The sequence below is a fragment of the Cervus elaphus genome, chromosome 25, assembly GCF_910594005.1.
Source record: "Cervus elaphus chromosome 25, mCerEla1.1, whole genome shotgun sequence".
In the NCBI taxonomy this organism is placed as follows: Eukaryota; Metazoa; Chordata; class Mammalia; order Artiodactyla; family Cervidae; genus Cervus; species Cervus elaphus.
This window is the reverse complement of record NC_057839.1, coordinates 28,717,701-28,741,205: the sequence shown is the minus strand read 5'-3', so window position 1 is coordinate 28,741,205 and position 23,505 is coordinate 28,717,701. Positions and strand designations below refer to the sequence as shown.

The 23,505-nt window shown below is 37.9% G+C and overlaps 1 protein-coding gene across 1 annotated transcript in view; it reads left to right on the top strand.

Annotated features, from left to right (window-relative positions):
- The window catches only part of ITGA2 (integrin subunit alpha 2), a 105,465-nt gene that overhangs the window by 70,675 nt on the left and 11,285 nt on the right, over positions 1-23,505 (top strand). The window contains exons 12-24 of the mRNA XM_043887220.1: positions 627-772; positions 2,234-2,377; positions 4,165-4,368; positions 4,776-4,912; positions 6,464-6,603; positions 11,598-11,749; positions 14,069-14,179; positions 14,767-14,849; positions 17,198-17,339; positions 18,407-18,499; positions 19,297-19,373; positions 19,457-19,540; positions 22,922-23,024. Coding sequence (XP_043743155.1) covers positions 627-772; positions 2,234-2,377; positions 4,165-4,368; positions 4,776-4,912; positions 6,464-6,603; positions 11,598-11,749; positions 14,069-14,179; positions 14,767-14,849; positions 17,198-17,339; positions 18,407-18,499; positions 19,297-19,373; positions 19,457-19,540; positions 22,922-23,024 — 1,616 coding nt within the window. The remainder of the gene's footprint in view (positions 1-626; positions 773-2,233; positions 2,378-4,164; positions 4,369-4,775; positions 4,913-6,463; positions 6,604-11,597; positions 11,750-14,068; positions 14,180-14,766; positions 14,850-17,197; positions 17,340-18,406; positions 18,500-19,296; positions 19,374-19,456; positions 19,541-22,921; positions 23,025-23,505) is intronic.

Below are 23,505 nucleotides of genomic sequence, written 5' to 3'. Positions count from 1 at the left end.
CTTTAAACTAGTCTCTTGTTGAATTTCAGGATCAGTTCAGCAAAGCACTTGAGCTGTCATCTAATTACACATATTTCAGCTGCCTCTTTGCCAGTCAGGCCTTAGCCCATAACTACTTAATGAAACACTGCATGTTAGACTCGTTAATCTCTTCTGGTTGTTCCAGCAGTTGTTAATCCTGGGGCATGACTGTTTCTCCAAAATAGAAATAGTATGTAAAAGTCAAAACCATAAGTGGTAGTCTTACCAATGTTTTTGTTCATGTAATAGGTAGTCACCAATTTTGAGCACCTACTATGGGGCAGTCCCTGAGTTGGCTATTCTATCTACATAATATTTAAACACTTCCAACTATCCTTTGAAGGGAGTACTACTATCCTCATTTTATCTTTCCGAAGAGGTTAATTACTTGCTCAAAGATAAAAAACTTAACAGGTGGCAAGTCCAAACTTTGAACCGGAGACTGACACCAAAGGAGGAGGATGTGACCTTCATGTTATACTCAGGAGCATGAGCAGCCGTGCGTCACACTAACAAAAGGGACCTCTGATCATCTCTGCTAGCTTCACAAGCTTATCTGGCCAAGATATTCAACAGTACCTACTCTGTAACCCCTTCTCTCCTAGGTTACTCTGTGGCTTCAATTTCTACTGGGAACAGTGTCCACTTTGTTGCTGGTGCTCCTCGAGCAAATTATACTGGCCAGATAGTGCTATACAGTGTTAATGGGAATGGCAATGTCACAGTTATTCAATCTCACAGAGGTGACCAGGTAAATTTTGTTGTTTAAGCAGGTGAAATTAATTTCATGGACAACCGGGACTTGTGGGAAGGGAGGAGTTAGTAGAAATGGAAACTAAGATTTATTGAGTGCCCACCCTGTAGCTGCCTCTGTGGTTTGTGTTTACTTGAATATTCCTCAAATATTCACAACAATACTGAGATCTACCATCCCCTGTTGACTAGCTGCGGAGAGTTTAACTACCTAAGGCTACATAGCTTTCATGGGGTTGAGTTGTCATTAAAGCCCAATGATGACAGACACCTAACCACTGCTTTGTAGGCAAGCTCCAACAGGAACCGAGGACTGGAGAAGGAACGAGTAGGCAGAGGGAGCAGTATCTCGTTAGACTGAGCTACGACATCGGGGCCTGTAAAGGTGTCCGTGGCTCTGACACTTCTAAATGTCAAAAAGTTGGACATTTCTGAAAGTAAAGCAGCTCTCTTCTCTGTCACTTTCTTCTGATATGTGGCAGTTTGGTAGTGAGGACCGGTGACGCCTCCCAGTCATGGTCCACGAGAACAAAAGCCAGCCTATAGATTCCTATTTTCTTGCTAAGTAGTTTTGACTCCTGAGCTTAGCACATATTTAAAATGCACATCACTGTACTCCAACGACCAACAGAAAATTTTCTTCCTTAAATCAGAGAAACTGATTATCTACAGATTTCCCTTCTCTGGGATTAAATATGATTCACTGTCTCTATGGATTTTCCTGGAGGAAGAAGATATGAGTCTTTGACTTCCTTGACCACAAATCCACTGTGGTCATACATTTCCCTCCTGTTTAATATTTTAAAGTTTATGGTCTTCCCTGGTGGCTCAGACGGTAAAGAATCCTCCTGCAATGTGGGAGACCTGGGTTCTATCCTTGGGTCAGGAAAATCCCCTGGAGAAGGGGATGGCAACCCACTCCAGTATTCTTGCCTGGAGAATGCCATGGACAGAGGAGTCTGATGGGCTACAGTCCATGGGGTTGGACACGACTGAGTGACTAACACTTTCACTTTCTGTTATGTTTTATCACAGAAGTCCTATTATTTGTTCAACCTCCCTCTTCCCTGCCAGCCTTTGTCTACAACATCTCATAAAGCTTCTAAGTGTCCCTTAAGTGTGGTCTTTTACCCACCAGCATCAGAAATACCTGGAGTGCTTACTTAAAATACTGTTTTCTTGATTGCCCAATAGACATTGCATCAGAATCTCTGGAAATGGCTCTTGGGAATCTGTATTTTACAGGTGCTTTTTTGGTGATTTTTGTGCACCCTAAGTGCTAAGAAGCAAGTGTTAGATTGTGACACAAACAGAGAGAAGGGGTGATGTTATCTATCTTTATGTTCCTAGCACCTTACAGGCAACAGATGCTCAATTTTTGCTTGTTGAATGAGTAAATAAGTTTAGTGTAATAGTAAGAGTAGAAGAATCCTAGTGTTGATATGCTTTATTCCTCCAGATTGGCTCCTATTTCGGTAGTGTGCTGTGTGCAGTCGATGTGAATAAGGACACCATTACAGATGTGCTCTTGGTAGGTGCGCCAATGTACATGAATGACCTAAAGAAAGAGGAAGGAAGAGTCTACCTGTTTACTATCACAAAGGTAAAAAAAAAATATTAAACTGATTTCCTTTGATTTGCTTTAGTATTGGTAAATAAAAGTGAATCTTCATTTTTACAGATTAAAGAATGTTTATTATTGAATAAAAGTATGGTTTATATTTCATTTTGAGGATGTCACCATTAAGTTACAGTTTTAAAAATCACATTGAAAAGCATAACCTAGAACTTAATGTATAGTGTCCTGCCATCTTCCACAGGAGGTCTTTGAATACATATTTTCTTTACAAATAAAGTTATTATAAATGCATGTTGTTTTTTGAAATACATACACACATGCATATACATCTGTGTATTTCCCAAATATCTCATTCAATTACTCCTCTTTGCTATAAAGATATAACAATAACAAGGCAAAGCTGCTTTGTTGACATTTTACAATGGTAAGGACAAATTGTACCAGGCACTCTAGAAGTAGCCATATAATCCTATACGATTTCTACATTAGTTTGTCAGAAAATTCCATTGCTTGGTGTATCATTTATGTATATATCCAAATCTTGGGAATTCCAGTTCTTGCACATAGAACTGAGCATACTCTAACAGGGAAAAGCCTAGTTTTTCCAACTTATAGACTTAAATCTCTAAATCCATGCACATAATTATAGTTAGCTTAGTGAAACCTGAAAAGAAAACTAAAATTAAAGGCACAGATTGACATAGAAGATTAGATGGCTAGATAAGGAAACGATGGAAAAAGAGAAGCTGATATTAATGTAGTAAATGTTATATTTAACTGTTGCAATATTTTGTCCTACATTATTTATTTAAATTAATATAACAACAACAAAAAATAACAGTTAGCCCTTAAACAGAAGCAATTAAAACAATTTTAAAGCATATAAAGAAAGTGTAATTAAGTATTTAATAAGGGAAGAGCATATCTACTTGTTTGAAAATTTAACAAATCCCCAACTTCTTAAATGTTTCTTGCTAGTCAGATATTCTGAATATTATTAATTGCTAAAGGTGAAATGATCTTTCAGTATTTTACCAGACTCAGTAATAAATTAATTTCTGTAAGATTATTATAGAGGAGAAAGAATCAAAACAGACTCAGTTTCATGGCTGAAGAGCATTGCTTTCTTATGAAGTCATAAAATAGTTCCATTCTTGATTTCAAAATCTGCAACAACAACAAAAAAAGAACCCACAATTGTATCTTTTACAGGAAAATGTCTTTTCTTTGGCAGAAATATTCAGTGTTTTATATAATGGAATATTAACAATCTCATCTGTCACTTCCTATACCATTATAATTATGCCACTGTTGTTCAATAGCTTTTAAGTAAAAGACTACATTAAGATATTGTGTTTTATTTGTTTCTACCTTAATTTTATTGTAGAGTTTAGTAGATTTTTACCAGAAATTTTTTAAATCAAAAAATTTTGAAAACAGATGAGTGAGGATCCTAATATTAAGGGGAAAAAAGACAAAGAAATGGACACTCTTATATAGGTTGTGCAGCCAGCCTACATAAAAGAATTGCTTCTTTTCACCTTGGTTTATGAGCAGATAGCCTATGACCTTATTTTCAGTATGGCACAGTGATTCATTTGTACATAGGTAGGTATGTAGATAGATAGATTCTTTTTCAGATTCTTTTCCTTTTTAGGTAACTAAAACTATTGAATATAATTCCTTGTGCCATACAATACGTCCTTGGTTATCTATTTTATACCTATATTTATACTACTATAAATATATAGTAGTATATATTTATTAATGTAAGGTTGGCTTTAATTGTCCCCCTTTTCCCTCTCTGCAAGGGCATTTTGAATTGGCACCAATTTCTGGAAGGCCCCAAGGGTCTTGAAAATGCTCGATTTGGTTCAGCAATTGCAGCTCTTTCAGACATCAACATGGATGGCTTTAATGACGTGATTGTTGGTTCACCTTTGGAAAATCAGAACTCTGGAGCTGTGTACATCTACAACGGTCATGAGGGCATGATTCGCTTGAGGTATTCTCAGGTAATCCATAGTTTTATGGTGATTTGTTTACATGTGAGTGAGTTACATTGTGTTAGAGCTAAAGAGTATTATGTGAACCATCCAGTCCATCCCTCTTACTTTATAACCTAATTCACTTATTCATCAGATACTTAGTGAGCCCCTACTGTGTGTCAAGCCCTGTCTACTCTCACTGCTTTGTGCTGGCTTGTTATTTTATGTGAGAGATTTATGCTGTTTGCTTTGATGAAAATGTGGTTGCAAGAATAATAATCAGATCAGATGAGCTATGAAAAATCAATGGAGTTCTGTGGAGAATAAAACAATCTGAGAAATGGCCATAGAAAGAATATACCAGGGCAATGTAGATGCTTTTTTCTGTTTCAGTTGTCCCGAGCTATAATTTCATCTCAAACTTGCTCTTTTAGAAAATCTTGGGGTCCGACAGAGCCTTTAGTAGTCACCTCCAGTACTTTGGGAGATCCCTGGATGGCTATGGAGATTTAAATGGGGACTCCATCACCGATGTGTCCGTGGGGGCCTTTGGACAGGTCGTTCAGCTCTGGTGAGTCATTGAGAGCCAGACACAAACTAGTTAAGGAACACATGGCCTGCTAAGTAGAACAGATTGCTTTGCTAGTATTGTGAAAATGTCACAGGCATTATATAACACTATAAGACATTTGTATGTCATAGTTTGCATAGAGGAAGGAGTATGTTTTTCCTGGTAGGAAAAAAAAAATTCTTGCTTAACATTAGAACCAAGTCTCTCTCCTCTTTAAAATGAACAGGAAAAGTATATTGAAAAGATAAAGCTCTTGAAATGGTATTAAGGATATTTCTGATTATTATCTTTTTATTACCTCAACTTGTAGAAAAGAATTCTCATGAGAATGCTCTAAAAATATTGAATACCAAGGCCACACAAGTGAAGTACAACTTCTCCTGTGGTTAAAAGGTATCTTTTACAATTATTAGTCATAAACAAGAAGCCATTATTTAGGTTTAGCTGACCTCTCATTGACCGCAGGAGGAGTTGAAGAGCAGGGGGGAACAATAAGGGATTCAAGAGCCAAGTGAGTAAGGGTAAAAATAAATATATTGGGCTGGTGAAGGAATGGAACCAGAAAGAAACTGAGAATTCTGTCAGGAGTCTCCAAGAAAATATAGTTCACTTATCCATTCATGTCTGTTGAAAAATATGCTTTAAATGTCCAAGTATGTGAAGAACAGAAAGAAATTGGGTATTGAGTAGATCACACTCTGAGTTCAATGAAACTATTTACAATATCTCACTTGCGCTTTTAAAGGATGAAATGCATTGTTTTTCGTGCATCATTTTTCTTTCAGCACACGACAGGCAGGTTCTTAGTTTCTCCACCAGAGATTGAACCTGTGCCCCTTGAAGTGGAAGCACGGAGCCTTAACCACTGGACCACCAAGAAGTTCCTTAGTGCGGAGGTCCCCAACCACTAGTCCATGTTAGAAACCAGGCCACACAGCAGGAGGTGAGCAGATGAGGCTTCATCTGCCGCTCCGTTACTGGTGTGAACCATCTCCCTCCCCTCTGCAGTCCGTGAAAAAATTGTTTTCCACGAAACCAGTTCCTGCTGCCAGAAAAGTTGGGGACCACTGCCTTAGTGCATCATTTTAATGAAATCTTCATGTGGAAGAAATAAAACTCAAATGTAATATTTAAGGCTTTGAAAAAAAGAAAATGTATTTACTGAATAAAATCAGTTAAGAGTAGCATTAGAAAAATACAAGGTGTGATGACATAATTATATGGCTGCTTTGGAAACAGTTTTGTAAGAAGTCATACCTTTCAGTGAACTTCCCCCTGTGGCCACCTTGGTAGGCCTCATGCGTGGTAGGCCATATACTTCCTATACTGTGACATTCCCTTTAAAGATAGCCCATGATGGCCAAACTTTTTTCTTTGAAGGTAAGTTTGATTCATCTAAAAAGTCAAGATACAAGGAGTTAAATCCATTTTTTGAAGGGAGCAGTTAAACTAGGTTAATGCTGTTTTGTGGTCACATTCCTACAAGGTGCTAAGACTAGTTTTTCTGGGTAGCTTCCTGAGAATAATTTTTTTTAAACATTGGTCTTTCAGGTCACAGAGCATTGCTGATGTATCTGTAGATGCTTCATTCACACCAAAAAAAATCACTTTGCTCAACAAAAATGCTGAGATAAAACTTAAACTCTGCTTCAGTGCTAAGTTTAGACCTACTAATCAAAACAATCAAGTGGGTGAGTAAACATGAAATAATCTGCACAAGAGATAGGTTTGCTTATAGAGTTTCAGTCCTGATTTAAACTATGCTTGGGATGTGGAAACCGAAAGAAACAAGGGTCTTGCAGACACTTGAATTGCCATATATTTGAGGTGCCTGAGAATGGTTAATTAGGTGTGGAAGGTGTTTTAGATCTTCCTCTGTCATCCTTAGAAGGTCACATTCTGCTGCAGAAAGTCATAAAATCAATGACATAATTGTGGCCTCTTCCAGTCTATCCTTTAAGTAAGTTTCTCTTACCCATACGTTCCTAACAGAAAACCATGGGCACATGCAAATTACATTGAACTTGAGTCTGTATTAGTTGAGTCCAAGGTGAGTTGGCTATGCCATAATAGAGTGTGTTCAGTATGAGGATAAAATATTTCTATTCTTGAAAGTTTAAGAAGCATGAAATAATGAGAGAGAAAGTATAAAACAATGTATAATTTGTGCCCAGAGTTTTATATTTTCTAAATAATCCATTATGTGAACCGAGAACTTTCAGATGTATAAGCTGGATTCAGAAAAGGCAGAGGAACTAGAGGTCAAATTGCCAACATCCATTGGATCACAGAGAAAGCAAGGGAATTCCAGAAAAGCATCTACTTCTGCTTCATTGACTACACTGAAGCCTTTGACTGTGTGGATTACAACAAACTGGAAAATTCTTAAAGAGATGGGAATATCAGACCACCTTACCTGCCTCCTGCAAAACCTGTATGCAGGTCAAGAAGCAACAGTTAGAACCTTACATGGAACAACTCACTGGTTCAAAATTGGGAAAGGAGTATGTCAAGGCTGTATATTGTCACCCTGCTTATTTAACTTCTATGCAGAGTACATCATGTGGAAGGCCAAGTCGGATGAATCACAAGCTGGAATCAAGACTGTAGGGAGAAATGTCAACAACCTCAAATATGCAGATAATACCACTTTAATGGCGGAAAACAAAGAGGAACCTAAAGAGCATCTTGATGAAGGTGAAAGAGGAGAGTGAAAAAGCTGGCTTGAAACTCAACATTCAAACAATGAAGATCATGGCATCTGGTCCCATCACTTCATGGCAAATAGATGGGGAAACAGTGGAAGATTTTATTTTCTTGGGCTCCAAATTCACTGCAGATGGTGACTACAGCCATGAAATTAAAAGATGCCTGCTCCTTGGAAGAAAAGCTATGATCAACCTAGACAACATATTAAAAAGCAGATATGTCACTTTGCCAACAAAGATCCATATAGTCAAAGCTGTGGTTTTTCCAGTAATCATGTACAGATGTGAGAGCTGGACCATAATGAAGACTGAGCACCAAAGAATTGATGCTTTTGAACTGTGATGCTGAAGAAGACTCTTGAGAGTCCCTTAGACAGCAAAGAGATGAAACCAGTGAATCCTAAAGGAAATAAACCCTGAATAGTCATTGGAAGGACTGATGCTGAAGCTGAAACTCCAATACTTTGGCCACCTGATGCAAAGAGCTGACTCATTGGAAAAGACCCTGATGCTGGGAAAGAGTGAAAGCAGGAGGAGAAGGGGGCGACAGAGGATGAGATGGCTGGATGACATCACCAACTCAATGGACATGAGTTTGAGCAATCTCAGGGAGATAGCGAAGGATAGAGGAACCTGGTGTGCTACAGTCCATGAGGTTGCAGAGTTAGACATGACTTAGTGACTGAACAATAACAACAAATAATCCAGTGAAGTGAGGGAAAGTCTGAGAGTAAGGAAGACTGTGGGCAGTCTTACTCTCTCTAGATTGGTCCAGTTGTCTTTGGCATCCTGGCTGAGGTCCTACAATTCCCTGAAGTCTTTCTAACCACTGCATTTTACCTCCATCTCTCCTGCTCCAGTTATCTCAGTTCCTTCAATATGTAACCATTGATTTTTAGCACTTAATCCAATACTATTTTCTTTCATTTGCTGCCTTTTCGTGGGTCCTCGTCCTTTTCATCAGATTTTTTTAAATTGAAGTGTAGTTGAATTACAATGTTGTGTTACTTACTGTTGTATAGCAAAGTGACTCAGTTATGCATACATACCCTCTCCATCAGATTTTGGCTCTAATTTTCAGAAACCTGTAGTTCCTTGTTATTCAGTCATTCAGTCGTGTCTGAGTGTTTGTAACCCGATGGACTGCAACACTCCAGGCCTCCCTGTCCTTCACCAACTCCCGGAGCATGCTCAAACTCATGTCCATTGAGTCGATGATACCATCCAACCATCTCGCCCTCTGTTGAACCCTTCTCCTCCTGCCTTCAATCTTTCCCAGCATCAAAGTCTTCCCTAATAAGTCGACTCTTTGCTTCAGGTGGCTAAAGTATTGGAGTTTCAGCTTCAGCATCAGTCCTTTTAGTGAATATTCAGGGTTGATTTCTGTTAGGATTGACTACAGCTATTTTATTAGGTGGTGAACAAATTAACTTAAAGGGTAAAAATATAGAGGCAAGTTGTCACGATTCATGGAAGAAATAAGAAGGCTAGGAACACAAAGTTATATTAATGTCTTGACACGCCTTCCATAGTTCCTATTTTTCATATTCATCTGGCATTTTTCCTTTCAAGTGTTCAAACACTGACCCAGCTCTGAGGAGCACTTTTCACACACCTGCCTTTTAGCACATTCATCTGAGTAGCCATGAAAGTTGAGTTGGAAACCATTACTGTCTAAATATGAAATGGCTAGATGGGATGTACAGCATGGTGATTTTTGTTAATAATACTGTATTGTATACAGTTAGAAGAGACTAGATTTTAAAAGTTCTCACCACACACAAGAAATTGTAACTTTGTGAAGTGATGGGTATGTTAACTCACCTTTTTGTGGTAATTGTTTTGCAATGTATAAAATCACTATGTTGTATGCTTTAAACTTACACAATGTTATATGTTGATGATATCTTAATGAAGCTGGAGGAATAAAACATTAAATATAAAAAGTTAATTTGGAAAATCTATTTGTTGGCAGAAATGACAGGTAGGTAACCTCTGCTGTCCCAGAAGCATGGGTTTGTCTCAAGCTTCTTCTCCCAATTTTTGACTGTACTCCACCTCTTCTGTTACCACACACTTGAAGGGCATTTTCTGCTCTCAGAGAATTTTATTCCCTCCCACCTGTTGTCTAGGGTCTCACCATTGGGTACCTTTCCCTTTGAATCCTCTTCTTGATGCCTTAGGTCCACATGGTCATGATCATTCGTCACTTACTTGCCTGGCAATAGTAGTGTGTAAGACAGAAATCCCATCTCTATGACTTTGAAAAGTCAATTTACAAAGCATATGACTTCTATTATTTATTGCTTCAGATTCACACTCCAGTTTGAAGTTAATAACATAAAAAGGATTATCATATTGCCTATATAACTGTATCATTTTGGAAAAAATGAAATATTGTCATTCCACATGTACTAACTTTGTCCTAGCTACCATCTCTTCCCTGCCATTTCTTTTCCTTTGTGTTATTTTCACTACTTATTTGTAGTTCTTTTCCTTTGTATTTTATCTTTGTTAACCTCATGAAGTATTCAGAGCAAGAAAAATTATACATCACTTCTAGTAGGTATTTGAAAGGTCACATACAGAATGCTTTTGGAAGTATAGTTAACCTTTAAACTCTTGGTTCAGTTCAGTTGCTCAGTTGTGTCTGATTCTTTGTGACCCCATGGACTGCAGCATGACAGGCCTCCCTGTTCATCACCAACTCCCGGAGTTTACTCAAACTCATGTCCATTGAGTCGGTGATGGCATCCAACCATCTCATCCTCTGTCGTTCCCTTCCCCTCCTGCCTTCAATCTTTCCCAGCATCAGGGTCTTTTCAAATGAGTCAGTTCTTCACATCAGGTGGCCAAAGTATTGGAGTTTCAGCTTCAGCATCAGTCCTTCCAATGAATATTCAGGACTCATTTCCTTTAGGATGGACTGGTTGGATCTCCTTGCAGTCGAAGGGACTCACAAGAGTCTTCTCCAATACCACAGTTCAAAAGCATCAATTCTTGGAAATAATAAGACAGAATAATCCCAAGTAATGCAGTTGATGCTACTAACAGTATCAGATCTTCTCAGTGTTGGATGGGTAGCCAACAGATTTTATTGAAAGTTCTGATAGTTGGACATTAGCTACTGACATCAGTTTTTATCACATATGTTTCTCATTTCCATTTCCCTATGTTAGTATTATTATCTCTGTTTTATAGATGAAGAAATGGAGGTTCTAGGAGATTAAGAAAATTGCCTAAAGCTTGTCAATGATGAGACTAAGATTCAGAACAAGTCTGTCCAATTCAACACTTGTTATTGCAGTGTAGCATGACTTCCCCCAAGTAAGCTTTTGGAATATGCAAGGCACTGTACATTTCACCTTAGAATATCTGATTTAATCCTCAAATAACAGTGAATCCTCTAAACTGCGTAGAAATAGTAGGAACATGGGGTCTGGTTTCAGAATTACTCAAACTTTACTTCTGACCATGCCCTAGCTGTGTGAGCTGAGGTGAATTATTTTGAAAAACAGAATAATATTTTGTTAATTATCTGAAAATAGGATAATAATATCCATGTTCCAGTTTAAAACTTACATAACATATAAGAATGTGTTCAATTGTAGGCCCTCAATAATAATTCCTTTCCTTTTCATGTCACCATGTTATGGACAATGAAATTGTTATTTGGGGAAATAATTTGACCAACTTCATTCAGTAGATTTCCCGGTGGCAAGTCTACTTTTCCTTCCACTGTGTCAAATCACATTTCTTTGAATCACATTTCTTTGTATCCACAGTCAACATACATCATACCAGAGCTGCAGTTACAAAATATCACAGGCTAGCCATGGTTAACAGTCCATCAAAAGGAAGACTGGTTTTTGTTTTCCTGTAGTCAGAGATTTAACCCAGTAAGACGCGATAAAACAGGAATGCTTTTTCCTTAAAAATGGACTTGTAATGACATTTCTTTATGATTTTTATTATAGCCATTGTGTATAACATCACAATTGATGAAGACCAGTTTTCATCCAGAGTGATGTCCAGGGGGTTATTTAAGGAAAATAATGAAAGGTGTTTGCAGAAGACCATGATAGTAAGTCAAGTGCAGCGCTGTTCTGAGTACATCATCCACATACAGGTGAGCCTCAGAGTCATCTCTTCCATCTCCTTTCTTTTTAAAGACCAATGAATGGTGAAAGCCTGAATTGAAGGCTTATGAGTGAGAAGAACCCTTGCTCTTCTAATTAGTGCTTTTTTTTGGTCTATGAATAGGAGTATATTTCCTTTACACTAATCTGTATGGTCACATGCTATTTTATAAGTTAGTTGCATTAAATTTTACTTGGGATGGCAAGTAAAAGGGCTAAAAATAAGATTCTTCAAGAAATCAAAGACAGTGCTTTCTTAAATGTTTAGTAGGAAGAACTTTTAGTTGACAATAAATTTTATATTGACATTTTCATATCAGGAGAATATTTATTTATTTTTAAATGATTGAAAAGAATAACTCTAATTTCCCTTTTCATTTCTGGATTTAAATTGATATAGGTGAAGGATGGTAGATTATGAGGTAAAAATTCTTTGCTCTAATCTTATGCCCTAATTACTACAGTTCACATGGATTTTGAAATTCTCCAAAGTAGAAAAAGTGCTTCTCAGAAGAAAATTTCTAAAAAAGCTTATCTTATAAATTACATGACTATTTCCCCCCAAAAGCCAGGTTATAGTATTTAAACTATAATTTATTCAGGAAACTATTTTTATAAGAGCTATTTAAGAACTTTTCCTAGACTGTGGTTCTCAAAGTTTAAGATACATAAGAATTGCCAAGGAAATTTTTATAAGATCTGTATGCTGGAAGCCCCCAGCAGAAATTCCCTTTCGATCCAGTGAATATGTCTAAGGGGCATCCCCAGACATTTCTCAAGTAGATGGGTGATACAGAAATCGCATCTCAAGAAGTGCTAAGAGTTGAAAGAACAAAGAGTTGGATGAACTAAAATCAGTTGAGTAATTTATTGTTTGAGTTGAAGATTTCTTCTTTGTGAAGGCCTGGACATTTTTTGTTGATAATGTGCCAGTTATGCAGCTTCTTTAAAGGAATAAAAGCCAGATTCCATTCTCTCTTATCCTTGTGCTAAGTGGTGGGTCAAATTAAACATGTAATCCATTGTGGGGGAACTAAGACAGCCAGGATGTAGTGTATGTATGTATATATATAAACTGGAGAAAGAAATGGCAACCCACCCCAGTATTCTCGCCTGGAGAATTCCATGAACAGTGGACCCTGGCAGGCTACAGTTCATGAAGTCACAGAGTCAGACATGACTGAGTGACCAAACTACTACGTGTGTATAAACACATCTCCTATTCTCCCCCATGTGTACATGTGAAGTTTTTACAAGGTGTGTATAATTGTGGTCAGCTGAGAGGTGTTGTTCCAGGTAACACCGTATTTGCTATCAATGCCAAAGTCCATCCTATGTGCCAGCCCTGCAGCTGAGGATACGTTTCCTTGTAGTCAGGAAGTCACTGCCCCCACCCCCCACCCCCTGTCCAAAGGGCTCAAGACAGAAGTCCTGTTGAGATAAAGATATCACTCCTAAAAAAAGGAAAATTTGATTTTTAGTGCTTACCAATGTACAGGCATTCTTCTTTCTTGAAGAAGAATGCTAGATGGTGTCTGCAGCCCTGATTTGGCATTATTTTCATTGTTCAATAGATGGGAAAACCTCAAAAACTAGAAGCAGCCCAGGCCTCTTGGAGCATTGCAAATCCTCCACCATCTTTACTAGAGATAAAGAGGAACCTTCCTACTTACAGCTGGACAGAGTTGGTTTTAACGCCTGCTGAGTGATACGTGCATCATCTTCTACATGCGAAAGAGCCCTAACAGACAGCTAGGCTGGAAATTGGGGAGCTTAGTTTCGCGTATGGGAAGCACTTTCATCTGGTTTTGTAGACTGGAGACTAGGAAGGGGGGTGCCCTTGTTCATTCCTGACAGTGAACCCTGGGCACTTTCCCTTCCGGGTCATGATATTCTCTTCCAGAGATCTGGTCAGGACACCTATAGATGCCAAAAGTCTTGGCAGTAGGAATGGGAAGAACATGGCCAACAACCCAAGAGCTGAGTACTGACAGAGGGATCTTCTGAGCATTGAAAACTGGATATCTTATGTAAATATTGATCATTATATAAATAATGAAATGACTGATGAGTTTACCTAAGAATCACTGCTTCAGATTTTTACTGAGCCCAAGTTAGAAGTCTCTTAGAAGCTGAGAGGCTAACAGCAGACTTAGGATAGAAGTGAAGGAGCAAGAGCCTTGAAAGTTCAAAACAGAGCTATTCTGCATGACCGAGAGTGGACTGTGTGTTTAATTGTGAGCACATGTGTGGTCATTTTCTTGTTTGAAGCTGCCATGCCCTAATCCACTAACTCTGTGTGTGTTTAGGAGCCCTCTGATACTATCAGCCCTCTGAATCTGTGTATGAACATCAGTCTGGAAAACCCTGGCACTAACCCTGCCCTTGAAGCCTACTCTGAGACGGTCAAGGTCTTCAGTGTAAGTGCGGCTTGCCTTTCTTGGGATTCCTGACTAGCCGGCAAAGTTTCAGTCACTGCCTTAGTGTTTGGGAGATACTTAGGACATAGCCTAAGTTGGTAATTTTCTAATTGAAGTACAGTTACTTATGGAAAGTTCACCAGCAGGTAAGTTCCATGAAGATAGGGATTTTTGTTTTCCTTGTTCCCTGCTCTATTTCCAGCACTGTGAGTAGTGCTTGCCCCGTCATAGGTGCTCAGTAAATGCTTATGGAAGAAATAAATAACAATAAAGGGAACACCTTGTGTTCACAACCCATTAAAAAAAAATAAAATGATACCAGTACCTCTGAAATTCTCTGTATCACTCCATACTCTTATCATAGCCACTTTTATCCTGCACCCCCAGGGAGCACCACCATCATGAATTTTGCATTTATCAATGTTTTTCTTTCTGATGTTGCTAAACATGTATATATTCCTAAAATATGGTTTAGTTTCACAAGGTTTTGAACTTTATATAAATGGAATAATACTATTATGTGTTCTACAATTTGCTTGTTTAACTCAATAGCAAATTTCTGGGATTGTTTTTCTCTTTTTTTGTAGATCCCTTTCCATAAAGACTGTGGTGATGATGGAGTTTGCATTTCTGATCTAGTTCTAAATGTTCAGCAGCTGCCAGCTACTCAGTAAGTTTTACTTTAAAGCACAGTGAAAATTGTAGAAATAAAAGACATGTTAGATTACTTTATTCAAGTGATTGTTTATGGAAATTTTTTTCTACAATAGAAACGTCATAACTCCTAAAAATCCTTAAAATCTAAATTTCAAAGTATCTAGAAATAAACTTAACCAAGGAGGTGAAAGACTTATATTCTGTAAACTATAAAATATTGATAATGGAATTTGAAAATAATCCAGAGAAATGGAACGATATCCTGTGTTCTTGGATTAGAAGAATTAATATTGTTAAAATGTCCACACCAAACTACAGATTTAATGCAATCCCACTCAAAATATCCATGACGTTTTTTACAGAACCAGAACAAATAATTCTAAAATTTATATGGAGCCACAAAAGACTCCACATTTTCAAAGCAATTTTGATAAAAAAGAACAAAGTTTGAAGTATCTTCAGGTTACGCCTTAAAGCTACAGTAATCAACAGAGCATGGTTTGGGCACAAGAGCAGACATATAGATCAATGGAACAGAATAGAGAGAAATAAACCCATCTACTTATGGTCAATTAACCTACAACAAAGGCCAGAATATACAATGGAGGAAAGAGTGTCCCTTAAATAAGTGGTTCTGGGAAGACTGACAGCTACATGTAAAAAAGATAAAATTAGAACGTTTTCTTGCACCAAACACAGAAATAAATGCAAAATGGATTAAAGACCTAAATATAAGACCTGAAACCTCAAAACTCCTAGAAAGAAAACAGAGGGAGAACACTCTTTGTCATAAATTGTAGCAGTAGTTCTTCTGTCTCTGTCTCTGAAAGCAAAAGAAATAAAAGCAAAAACAAACAAGTGAGACCTAATTAAACTTAAGAGCTTTTGCACAGCAAAGGAAACCATTAACAAAACAAAAAGATAACCCACTGAATGGGAGAAAATATTTGTAGATGATATGACCGCTAAGGGGTTAATATCCAAAATATATAAACAACTTGTACAACTCAATGTCAAAAAACCAAAAACCTGATTTAAAAAATAGGAATAAAAAATAAAATAGGAAGACCTGAATAGACATTTTTCCAAAGAAGACATACAAGTGGCCAACAGGCACATAAAAAATGCTCATCAAGACAAGTGCTCGGGCCTGGTGCACTGGGAAGACCCAGAGGAATCAGGTGGAGAGGGAGGTGGGAGGGGGGATCGGGATGGGGAATATGTGTAACTCTATGGCTGATTCATATCAATGTATGACAAAACCCACTGAAATGTTGTGAAGTAATTAGTCTCCAACTAATAAAAAAAAAAAAAAATGCTCATCAGAGAAATGCAAATCAAAAACCATGATTTTATCATGCCATTTCCTACCTGGCAGGATGGCTGTCATCAAAAGAACATAAACAACAAATGTTAGTGAGGATGTGGAGAAAATGGAACCCTTTTACACTGTTGGTGGGAATGTAAACTGGTGCAGCCAACTATGGGAAACAGTATGGAGGTTTCTCAAAAAACTAAAAATAGAACTATCATATGATCTAGCAATTCTACTCCTGGACATGCATCCAAAGAAAACAAAAACACTAATTTGAAAAGATAGACGTACCCCAATGTTTATAGCAGCATTATGTACAATAGTCAAGGCATGGAAGCAACCTAAGTGTCCATCAATAGATGAATGGATAAAGGAAGATGTAACATACACATGTATATACATATTTATGTATACACATTTATATATATAATAGAATATTACTCAGCCATAAAAAGGATAAAATTCTGCCATTTGCAATAATGTAGATGGACCTAGAGGGTATTTTGCTTCATGAAATAAGTCAGAGAAAGACAAATATTCTGTTTCACTCATACAGAGAATCTAAAAAACAAAACAAATGTACATAACAGAACAGAAATAGAAAAATAATAAACTAGTAGTGGGCAGAGGGAAGGAGGAAGGGGCAAGATCAGTTCAGTTCAGTCGCTCAGTCGTGTCCAACTCTTTGTGACCCCATGAATCGCAGCACGATAGAGGTATGTAATTAGGTGATACAAGCTATTAATATTATGTAAATGTAAAATAGATAAGTAACAAAGACACATATTATACAACACAGCAAAACAGAGTCATTATTTTGTAATAACTTTCAATGGAATATAATCTATAAAAAGATTCAACCACTATATTGTACACATGAAACTAATATTATAAATCAACTATACTTCAATATAAAAAGTATAAATTTCAATTTCTCTCATCCATATAAAAATTATTTTTTAAATGAGTAAAGTATTTGAATGCTGACTTCAAAAAAGAAAACAGAACTGTAATGACTCTTTTTTTCTCCTTTTTACTGTTAACAGACAACAGCCTTTCATTGTCAGCAACCAGAACAAAAGGTTAACATTTTCAGTAAAACTGGAAAACAAGAAGGAAAGTGCCTACAACACTGAGATTGTTGTTGATTTTTCAGAAAACCTGTTTTTTGCTTCCTGGTCCATGCCGGTATGTGAAGGCACTCTGGTGTTAACTGCTATTTTTGTTGTCAATTAGTCTTCCTTCTACTCAAATCTCCAGGTCCTCTGTGTTTTCTGAAGAAACTCCTTGTGGCTCCCAGCTAGTTAAACTACTTGAGAACACAGCCTGGCTGTGTATCTAGACCAGTTCAGCTTCATGGCTTGGATCAGATTTTTCCTTTGACCTGACGCTTGGCAGTTGTAGCCAGACTCTACCGTAAACTCTCCTCAAGCCATCTGTGCGATGAGGCTGCCGTGGAGCTGCACAGATGCTGGGAATTGCACTTGCTCTCAGAAATTAGAGTCCCACAGCTCAGCCCAAACTTTGTAACCACAGGTCTTGCTGCTGCCAAGATAATGCATTCCAGTGAGGTCAGTTAATCATGTTGACTTGATCGCTATACCAGGAACACACTTGACCATGAATGCCCCCCGGTCCCTCTGCCACCAAGCAGTGAAAAGGAGAGAAGGGAAAAGCTGAGGTTTTCCAAATTCACTACTTGATGAAAGGATTTTAAAAATGGTTTCATCCAGTTTCAAGTCATTGTGAACTTAATAGATTTAGTGTTCTACACCAATTCTGACTTTAGTGTTTCAATTTCTCGTGCCAAATGACAGCTTCTTATTTTAAAGAGAAGAATCCTGAGGAAATCTAAAGATGATTCTTTTAAGTTATTTAAAATATAAACAAAAGCTATATTTTATTTGCTTTTCTCTTGGAACTACAACTTTCAAATATATTGAGAGAAAGGTATGTATTAAAGACAGCATTTCTAAATGGTGGATTAAATTTATTTTGTGCTTCTGAAATATGACATATGATTTATTTCTGGGGGAAATTTCAGTATCTGACTTATTTGTTTTGTTGGGTGACCTGTCTAGCGATAAAAGTAGATGTTAGCCATCTGGACAATACATAGATTTTCAAGTCTTGGTGTGAACACAACCTTACTGCTAAAATGTCTAGGTGGTTTATATTTCTTTTGGCACATATGTGCATAAGCGCACATACAGACATTGAAAAAAATTGATCATTGCTTCTCTGGTCTCATTCAGGTTGATGGGACAGAAGTGACCTGCCAGATTGCTTCATCTCAGAAGTCTGTTACCTGCAATGTGGGCTACCCTGCTTTAAAGAGCAAACAACAGGTACAACTTCCATTTCATCCCCAAATCCATGCTGGCCCCTTCTCATCATTGGTGTTAATTCACCAGTGAACCATCTTTCTTTATTAAGTGTCATCATTTGAGAGGCACCACAAAATAATTGGCTGTATATTTAAAGGAAGTTTTTAAATATCTGCATGCTTTAAGTTATTAATAAAAGTGGGATTTCCCCCCGTGCAATTCATTTCCAAAGACACATACAACATAGAAAGTTTTTTCTGAACACATTGACCAACACCAATCAAAGTGCTTTACACATAGTCACGGATATCATTTGTTAACCTCTGGTGGTAAGCAAATTTTACATCAGCACAAAACCTTCAAATTCAGACACGTATTAGTGCCTGTGGTATGTATGGTGGTGGTGGTGGTTTAGTTGCTAAGTCGCGTCCAACTCCTTTGTGACCCCATGGACTCTAGTCCACCAGGCTCCTCTGTCCATGGGATTTCCCAAGCAAGAACACTGGAGTGGGTTGCCATTTCCTTCTCCAGGGGATCTTCCTAACCCAGGGATCAAAGCTGGGTCTCCTTCTTTGCAGGCAGATTCTTTACTGACTGAGTCATTAGGGAGACCTGATGTATGTATTTGTTAAGTAAATTCAGTTCTGAAGGTGAGGCAAGGTGGAAAAATACATAGATATTCTACAAATTAGAAAACTTAAGTTTCATAAAATTCAGAATCACATGGGAGTCAGTTTACTTTTATGGGACACTTTTTTTTCATGTTGGTCCCTGAGTACAAAGCATCATAGATTGATGAGTTTTCATTTTGTGTATAGGTGACTTTCACTATTAACTTCGACTTCAATCTTCAAAACCTTCAGAATCAGGCATCTATCAGTTTCCGAGCCTTAAGGTAAAACATGATGAAGTCATGAATTGATGAAAAGGGGCTTTTCTAATTCTCTTTCAGTAATTTGCTAATATTCCTTTCAATAGCGAAAGCCAGGAAGAAAACATGGCAGATAATTCAGTCAACTTAAAACTCTCTCTGCTGTATGATGCTGAAATTCACATAACAAGGTAGGTGAAACAGTGGGGAGCCTATGATCACAGCTCACAACACATTTGGTTCGTGACTAAAGAAGTCCTCTATGTGCTCATTCTTTACTGGAGAATTTGAATTAAAATATTTCCTCCTTGTCAACTAAAACAGAAATCCGGGGGGAAACTGGTCCCTAGAGGACTCTTGAGGGACTCTTTAGGTTTACTGACTAAGCAATACCAGAAAGACAAAGGGATAATCATCTGTCACCTGCCAAGGAGAACCCCCCTGCAGGCCCTAGGATGAGCTGTCAAAGCAGAGTTGGCAGGGCCCCGAGGAGTTGCCACCACTTCCTTCCCCACACCGGTGCCCTGCTGCCCACATGAGATCTCAAGTGGTAGCCCCACTCCTGGACATCAAAGCCCTGGACACAAATATTGAATCTAGTCACAGAAAATTCCTGGCCTAGTGGATTAGGGGTTTCTTCCAACCAGGATGAGATGAGGCATTTTTCAAAAGAGGTCATCCAGAAAGAAATGAGTTATTCCACTTTCTTGTCTGTCCAAAGCAAGTAGACCTGAGTGCACCAGCCAGAACAGTGCCACTGATACCTATTATCTTGAATTGTTCAGAGAGACTGGTGTCTTGCGAGGTGAGTCACTTGTAGACACCACAGGTGCTGATATCACCTTCATTCCCACTTAGTGAGGCGGGTTCATGGGCACAGACGTATTGCGGCACAGCCATGCAGGTAGAGAAGTCCCAGGTGCGGCCCACCTCCCAGCCTGGGAACCAGAGTTCTCTAGCTGCTGAAACACCATGGCAACTTTGCAGCACAGATCAATGACCCCTGGAAAACACACAGCAGCGTATCCCCGGGGAGCCAGGCTACCAAGTGTCCAGTGACTGCAGCTTTCTCTAACATCACTCCAGCCCCTAAAAGCATGGAATATGTGGATCATCCAACAGATCCCTGAGCAAAAACAAAAAGGAAAATATGTCATTATGTCTAGAGCTCAAGACACATGAGCAAAGATGAAAAGAATGCTTCTGTATCAAGTGAGTTGCAAACGGCAAAAGCAGAAACTGTCTCTCAAGTCATCCATCCCTGAAAAATTATTCAGTAACTGCAGATTTCAAAGGGCCCTCAGCTGCTAAAATAAGTAATTGAAAACAGCTGCAGCCTAAGAGATTGCTAGCACCACATTACCCAAATGTTTTCCTTCCTACCTATAATGCTACTTTCTCATCCTAAATGCTTTTTGTTAATAGAGCCTTTTCATCATTCCATTCTCCCACCATGGCCAATGTTTTCAGTTATTTTAAGATGAAATAAATGTAATATTGAAGTAGGACCTCATATTTACTAAATCTTAGCTATGTATTTTTGTGATGGTAAATTGGATTCTCAGACATTCTGATGTTTAAAGTATATCATGCAGTTAAAAAAATACGGAGAATTATCGAGAATAAAGCTAAAGTGGCTCATAAACCTACCATCCAAATAATTTGTCTTAATATCTCTTTAAAAAGAAAGATGTTAAATGTGCACGGATAGAAAACCCAAACATCATGGAAAAATGCACAATGAAGAGAAATTATCCCTCCGATCTCCTCTGGTCATTTTGTAATGATTAATTTGGCTGTTCCAGAATATTTTCCAGATACAGGGTCTGTCTATGTACTAGGATATATGCCTCACACACACACACACACAGAGTTTATTTACTTTTTGAAGAAAACAAAAAAGTCCTACCCAATCCCAATTATTGAGTATACCCCTTAGGAACCATTTTGATACTATATAAGTGTGTAATTATATTATGCAAACATGATGGGTGGAAATAGATGACAGTAAAATTTATTTCTAAAACAGGATCTGCCCCACTATAGCTAACTGCTAATATAAATATATTGATCAATATTTAAGTAACTGATGGAACCCTTAAGGAACAAATGAAAAAATGTTGGATCTCTTTAAAAATGCAGAAACAGAGCATATTAATCAATTTAAAAACTGGCCATACATAGGGGCTCACACAAAGATCTGAAAGGCACATACAGCCAGCCTTTCTATTTTATTTTTTTAATTAATTTTTATTGGAGTCAGGCTTTCTGTTTTAAATCCCAGTCAGTTTTCCCATTTTCCATGTAAGGCCGACAAATCATTATTTCCTCTCACAGACATAACCTTGACAAATACTACATTTATTTAAGTCCCTTTGACATTTTTTCCTTTTGAGAATTTGGGGAAAAATTCTAAGGCATAAAAGAGAAAAATGCAAGATTTTCAGTAAAGAAACCAAAGGACTCTATCTTGAAAATATCCAAAAGAAAAAAAAAGAAAACATCCAGTCCAATTTTTTTTTAGGAAATAGAATCAACATATTATAATTAGGATAAACTGTCTGATGGCAATAAATATTGCTTCTCAGAGTCCTGCCCCTGCTATCTGCCCTCTATCCCCCAAGGAAGCCGCCCTGGTTTGAATTCAGCCTCAGATTCCCAGAAATGAGTGAAGAGAGGGAATGGTATTCAGTTACATTTCAGTCTGGGTGGTCCTGTGCGGGTTCCCTCAGGCCTGGTCATTCTTTCACTTGCAAACCCTACTCAGCAGCCCCAAGGAAAGACATTCAGTTAGGCCATTACCTCTAGGTCTAATCTAATAACAAAACTCCTGAGTCAGCCATCTTAGAAGTGGTTTCTGTGGTCGGTGGTGGAGACAGATGGACCTACCCCGAGTTAGACCAAAGCATCAGAGTTGGCTTGGAACTAAGGATCGTTATCATTGTTTAGTCATTAAGTTGTGTCCGACTGTTTGCAACCCCATGGACTGTAGCCTGCCAGGCTCCTCTGTCCATGGGATTTGCCAGGCAAGAATACTGAAGGAATAATAAACAAAATGTATACCCTGTTTCACAGGCGTCCAGTGATGAGTAATGCAGGAGCTAATGCCTGATATCTTAATATTGTATAATATTTCAGCCATCATACCAAGTGGAAAATCCTCTGCCTTATAAATCTGTTCATCCAATCAATAAGGACCAGGTGTCCACTGTATTAACTCAGCAGTCAATATATGATAGCAATCTTGCAAAGAGTTTCACTACAAGTTCTACAGTAATACATTTGTACTTATTTTAGAAACTTACAACTGATATATATATCTATATATACAACTGACATTACACAAAGAATCTTAGCAGATCATGAAGGGATATGTTTTGAAAGGAACTTGTTTTAGCCTTAGATATGTATACTGGACCTTAAGTCCATAACAAATATTTCTTTTCCTTGTACCTAAATGTGAATTCTTTCACTTGTAATATAAACTAAAAGATACATAAGTAAAAGAAATATTAAACTTCAAGAGCAATAGCATAACTAAAATATTCAGCTTTACACATATCATCCAACAGATCTACCAACATAAATTTTTATGAAGTCTCCTTGGATGGGAATGTTTCTTCTATTGTGCACAGTTTTGAAGATATTGGTCCAAAGTTCATCTTCTCCATTAAGGTTGGTACACCTGTTATGAGAATGGGAAATCAAGAGAAAGGGGGGCAAAATGAGGGCAGGAAGAGAAGAAAATAAAACAAAGTGAAATATGCCAGTGGTTCTCAAATTTGAGCACACATTAGGATCACCTGAGTCTTGTCAAACACCTACCACTGGGCTCCATCTTCAGAAGTTCTAATTGAAAAGGTCTGGGGTGGACCTAACACTATGCAGGTCTAACAAGTTCCCAGGTGATGCGGATGCTTCTGGGCCAGATGCCACCACAAAGATGGGCCATCCATAAGTAAACAGCCAGGTTTTGTATTGATACAAAGTTTTGTATCCAGGGTAGAGATAATTGGTGTATTTTGAAAGCAAATGTTGAATATTAATCAACAGAGTATTAATATAAAGCTACTACTATGGAAAGCAGTCTCTGGAATATGATGCCAATTTATGCTGGGAAACCACTTCTGTTTGGTTTAAACAGGTTCAAACTTCT